The sequence below is a fragment of the Apium graveolens genome, chromosome 7 (assembly GCF_009905375.1).
Source record: "Apium graveolens cultivar Ventura chromosome 7, ASM990537v1, whole genome shotgun sequence".
Classification (NCBI taxonomy): domain Eukaryota; kingdom Viridiplantae; phylum Streptophyta; class Magnoliopsida; order Apiales; family Apiaceae; genus Apium; species Apium graveolens.
Window position 1 is genome coordinate 176,203,916 of NC_133653.1, and position 6,458 is coordinate 176,210,373.

A 6,458-nucleotide genomic window follows, 5' to 3' on the forward strand; every position below is an offset into this window, starting at 1 on the left:
TTATCTTTTATAATTTTTTTATATAATAATAAAATTATAAATATTATAATTAATTCGTGGAATAGTATAGATTAAACAAAGACCGCAGGAAAGCTGAAGAGAATTAGTATATAAAAATTGGTGACAAATTGCATGAAGATTTTAGGTAAATTGCTTTTCTTTGTAATACAAATACAAATGATGATGGAATGTTTCACTTTCACGAAACTGTACTTTTTTCATGTAAACAACTATTAAACGTGCGAATAGTTAAAAGTATAGGGCTCTGGTCAAAGCAGTATAGCATGTGATTGATTTGAAGCTAATAATTCTTTGTGATCATATATTATTTAATACAGTCCGACGGTCCATTTTGTCTATATAAGTCCCCCCCTCAACTGCTTCTAATTTCCAATCATACAGGTACTCCGCAAAAATATACTAAAAGTACAGCATCCGAAATCTAGTAAAATGTGTTCGCAAATACTCTCCGATTCGGATTTTGCAGTGCTCGAATCTATTCGTCAACACCTTTTGGAAGATGCTGTTCATTTCGATCCTTGGAATCCAAGCGATCGTCCGGTATATGAACGAAATCTTAGCTTTGGCAGTAGTGATAGTAGCACGGACTCTGTAGTGAGTGACGATTATACGTCAGAATGGATCGACATGTTGAAGACGGAGGAAACAAAGCAAGAGTTGGTGCAGGCACGTTCACCTAAGAATAAGCCGCCTGAGTGGAAGCGATACCGAGGTGTTAGGAGGCGTCCGTGGGGGAAGTTTGCAGCGGAGATAAGAAATCCAGCCAAAAGGGGAGCTAGAATATGGCTGGGGACGTATGACACACCCGAGGATGCAGCATTGGCCTATGACAAAGCTGCTTTCAAGATTCGTGGCTCCCGGGCTAAGGTTAATTTTCCAAACTTGCTTAGACCCAACTTGAGCGAAAAATCAAATGCCTCTACCCACAAATTAACTTCACAGTCGTCGACCTCATCATCAGAGGATGGTTACATGAAAAATACCAACACTTACATTAATAGTCCCATGGAGGATTTCCAAGATATATTTACATTAACGGATGAAGATTTATTCTTTATGGAGTCTCTTTAAGAAAGATAAATAAAAGGAACCCACCCTCAATTTTTTGCTTTCGCTTAAGCCAAGTTGTGAGGGCATATTGAATCGACCCAGAGTGTCAAAAATATAACTAGCCAGAGATATCATCCTCCAACCATCTATCATGAATCATGCATTATGCTGTTCCTTATTTAAGAGATCACAGCTAGTTGATTTGGATAATTATGCATTAAGGTGTATAGTGGCGGATGCAGAGTTTTTTTTTCTTTCTTCACTATGTACGAATTATTGAGACGGGCGGCCGTCCAAATTTAAATACTTTTTTTTATCCTTTTTACTATTTTTTTTATATAAAAGTTCTAAAAATTAAGTATCTCAACCATTTTATTTTTAACTTATGTTCATATAATTAAAAATACTCAAGTTACGATAATTTTATTAATGTAATTATGGGGAACTTAATTTTTAAGCGTGGACATTTCAGAAAATTAACATATTTATACCGAAATTTTTAATAAAAATATTAATTTTTGAATTGGGGACACGTGTCCCCCCTTGACCCTTACATAGATCCTCTCTTAACAGTGTACAAATGCGTATATAGGATGCATTGCCACACTCGTGTTATGGTTGTTATTGATCATCCAAACTCCAAACCTCCTTAATTACATTATTAAAGTGTTGAATTTATCGCAATTTTACATATGTAAAACTTTAATAATATTGTTGCAAATTAAGCTGCAACTCTGCAAGTAATGGCGAAAACAGAAAATTCCAATGCCGTAAAAAAATAAAGAGATAAACTACTTCGTTGCAGGGTCGATCTCGGAATTTAGGAGGCCTTACCTAGAATCAATCTATGATGATATAATGTTGATATCCTGTGCACGTCTAAATTTAAAGGATTTCAAAATTTAATGAACTTTAATTGTTGGATCATAGTTAAAAGTCTTGTTGGTGTATATAATAATATGCATTTGCCTCACCCCCACTCCACACTAAATTGTAAATTTATGGAACCACGATAAAAATAGAAAATTGTTATAAGAAGAATTTGTGTGGTATGAGAAAGAATCAAGCTTCTTGTAAAAATTAATAGGGAGTTGATGTACACCCCTTCTTTAAATAAAAGAACATATTACTTAAAATCCATATATCCGCAAACAGAGCACTAATATATCTCTAAATAATAATTAAACAGTCTAAAATCTCCAAATATTATTAAATTGCCAAACTGTCTAAAACAATAATATAAATGTAGAATCTCTAATTAAATAATTAAGTCTTGAAAATGATAAAGTCTGAAATCCTAATCGATAAATGAGGTAGCTCTCCACCACACAGTCCCAGATCCCCCTAAGCACCTGCCAGAAAAAGAATACGGCATGAGCTAAACGCCCAGTACGGATTTGGAATACAATTTATAAAACAAAAAATCAGAAATAAGTAATCCGTAATTATAATAAAACAACAATTTTAAAAATAAGTAAGGCTGAAGCAACGAGGGGTTAGGATATTTCATACCGAGATCAGAACAGATACAAATACACACATCATAGGGTACCTAATGTGTGCAACAGAATGGATAACGTGTACGGCATATACAACGTCACCATAAATCAAACCACAAATCAAACTCTGGGTGCACCCACGTATCCTGTACAAATATCAAATGCGCAAAAGCTCCTCCCAAGAGCTAACAGAACGATACGTCGTGACCAATCACACTGTCACGGAAGTGTCATGTCACTGGTGCCGCAATGACATGGCTGTAGTACCCCTGCAGTCGGTTAACTCGGTATACCCTAAATCACACTAAGGGTCCAAATAAAATAATTCTCGCAGAATTAAAATCATCTCAGACAAATAATTTAAATTTCCAAAACAGGGGGTGTCATAGATAAATTTTGAAAACCACATAACAGATATTTAAAATTTCCAAATCAATTTTAAAACAATTTTCGGAAGTCAGAAAAAGTCAAATCAAATATGATGAACAGGATACAGAAGAACTGAACGAATCAAATATTTCTAAATGCTAACAGGAGTAGCGCTGAATAAAAAGGGGACATAATCCGTACCTTAAAAATCAAAACAAAGAATATTATCCAACTCCGCCAACGATTCGCTAAATTCTCGGCCCAAAATCTATATACAAAATTATAATATGCGATGAATATAGATTTTATGTATCCATTTTTAATCAATCATTACTACTTATAAATTGCTTAGATTTTTTTTTAATACATGATTGCAGTATATCTAACCAGACACAGGAAATCAAGTCATGTTCTAGTTTTAGATTGTAATTCCTTCTTTTATAACTATTTTTAATACCAACGAACCTGAATGACCATGACCTAATATCAACTAACTAAAAATTTAACCTTAATATACTAAATCATCGTTTGACTCCTCTGCATAAACCCACTTATATGAATATTGCACCTGCTAATTTAACAAGTAATAATATGATTTAAGTTACAACATATTAAGGTCCTAAGAACATGCATTGACTGACTAATAACCTCAAATCTACCATTTAAATTATAAACTTTAAATATAGATTCAAAGAGTCTGAGTAACGTATAAGTTTAAATAATTTATTTATTGATGCAAAATCGAAAATTAACTTAACAATTGAGTACTAGTGTGGTGTTTTCAATCTCTGTTTGTTACAGTTGAGTCACATAACCACCAAATATACTATTAAAATACTAATATAAGGATACATCAGTGATGCACATGAATTTATACCTGATCTTGTTGACACAACTTACTGAATTAGCCAACTCGAGCGCCTCGTTGTTTCTCTCTGTTTTTTTTCTTTCCTCCGCGACTGCTCCCTCAGGTTTTGTTATTAGACTCGTATACTCAAACATAAATCGAATAAACTAATATATAGAGTATGTAATATCCTAAGACCTTTAGAATTTTAATAATAAACTAAATTGTCTAACATAAATCCCTCTTCTAAAACAATTAATTAATCTATTAGAACACTTCTTTTTATTCTAATTATAATTTAAATCTTTTACTTATATTATTATATATTATTATTTTATTATTATTATTATTATTTAAAAATCACTGATATTACATATAACCCCCTTAAAAAGCATTTCGTCCCCGGAATCAAACGAAACTAAATAGTCGTACCTGAATCGAATAAATACGGATATTTCTCACGAATAGATTCTTCTAATTCCCAAGTAGCCTCTCTCTCTGAATGATTTTTCCACAAAACTTTCACAAACGGAATGGTGTTCTTCCTCAAAACTCGCTCTTCTCGAGCTAAGATAGCCTCAGTTTCCTCCTCACAAGAAAGATCCTCTCTAATCTTATGTAATGGATACTGAACTACATGTAATGGATGATATTTGTAGCCCCTCAAAACTGACACATGAAACACATTATGCACATGAGATAGTTGTGGTGGCAACGCAACTCTTTAAGATACTTCCCCTACTTTCTCCATAACATCAAAAGGGCCAACATATCTCGGACTAAGCTTTCCCTTCATACCAAAATGCTTCACACCCTTACAAGGAGACACCTTCAAGAACCATGATCACCTGGCTCAAATCCACCAAACTTCCGATGTTGATCCGCATAACTCTTTTGACGAGATCGAGCTTCCTTCAGACTTTCTTTAATTTCTCTACCTTCTCATTAGTAATTCTAACTAACTCCGATCCTTCGATGACTCTCTCACCAATCTCATCCCAAAGATGGTGCCCTACACCTCCTACCATACAAAACCTCAAATGGTGGCATACCAATACTCGCGTGCCAACTATTATTGTACGCAAACTCAACAAGTTACAAATATTTATCCCAATCACTTGTCCACTCTAACGCGCAAGCCCTCAACATATCCTCCAATGTCTGAATCGTCATCTCTGACTGTCCATCGGTCTGCGGATGATAAGCTGTACTGAAATTAAGCCTCGTACCCCAAGCTTGCTGGAATCCCTTCCAAAAACACGATGAAACCTCGTATCTCTGTCAGAAACTATCGACACAGGCACACCATGAAGTCTAACAATATCTCGCTGAAAAATCTCTGCCAACTCATGAATAGGAGTAGTCTCTCTAATAGGCAAGAAGTGAGCGGACTTAGTAAGTATATCACCACCACCCATATGACATCGTTCTTCTTGAAAGTCCTCGGCAAATGAGTCACAAAATCCATAGTAATGTTTTCCCACTTCCAAACTGGAATATCTAGCTGCTGCAACAATCCACTAGGCCTCTGATGGTCTATCTTCACTTGTTGACATGTAAGACATTTTCCCACAAATTCTGCTATATCTCCCTTCATTCTACTCCACCAAAAGTGCTTCTTCAAATCCCTAATATCTTGGTGGAACTTGGATGGATAGAGAATGAAGAACTATAAGCCTCCTTTAAAATTTCCTCGCGAATTATCGGGTCTGTAGGAACACACAATTTCCACCCAACCATATCACACCTTCCTCATCAACACGAAAATGTGTTTGCTTTCCACCTACCACCTCAGATCTAATAGCTTTTAAACCCGTATCAGTCTTCTGAGCTTCCTTAACCCTTGAAATAAGATTTGGTTCTACTTTCAAACTTGCAATGCTACCTCTGACCCTCTGACATATAATTCAACACCCAATCGCTCCAAATCTGAAATAAGGTTCGGCTGAGTAATGAGAGATGTAACACTCCCCAAGTTCTTCCTACTAAGAGCGTCCGCCACTACATTCGCCTTCCCTGGATGGTACTGAATATTTGCATCATAATCCTTAAGAAGTTCAAGCCACCTTCGCTGCTCATGTTAAGCTCCTTCTGAGTAAAGATGTATTTGAGACTCTTGTGATCAATAAAGATGTCACAAGTCTCTATAAAGATAGTGTCTCCAAATCTTCAAAGCAAATACGACAGCCGCTAACTCCAAGTCATGGGTAGGATAGTTCACCTCATAAGGTTTAAGTTGCCTAGAGGCGTAAGAAATCACTTTTCCATGCTGCATAAGAACACACCCCAATCCTCTCTTAGAAGCATCACTATAACCTGAAAACCTCCACTTCCTGATGGCAACACAAGTATTAGAGCTAACACCAACTCTTCTTAACTCTGAAAGCTTTCTCTTGCTGTGATCATCATTCCACTCGAACTTAATTCCCTTCCTCATTAGCTGAGTCAATGGCAAGCTATGGAAGAGAAACCTTCCACATAACGCTGTAGTAACCTGCCAACCGAAGAAAATCCTCACCTCATCAGATTGGCTAGGTCTGGGCCAATTAGTAATAGCCTCGACTTCGCGGATCCAATTCAATGCCCCTACAGACAATTCCCCAAGATGCCACTTCCTCCAACCAGAATTCACACTTGGAAATTTCGCAAAACAATCTTCTCCCTCAAAATTT

General features: G+C 36.0%; 1 protein-coding gene across 1 annotated transcript; it reads left to right on the top strand.

Moving 5' to 3' along the window:
• Nucleotides 1-370: 370 nt before the first annotated feature.
• Nucleotides 371-1,112, top strand: LOC141672736 (ethylene-responsive transcription factor 1-like). Its single transcript, XM_074479390.1, has one exon. It carries the CDS (start codon nucleotides 451-453, stop codon nucleotides 1,090-1,092), a length of 642 nt encoding a protein of 213 aa, XP_074335491.1. The 5' UTR covers nucleotides 371-450; the 3' UTR covers nucleotides 1,093-1,112.
• The last annotated feature ends 5,346 nt before the right edge of the window (nucleotides 1,113-6,458 follow it).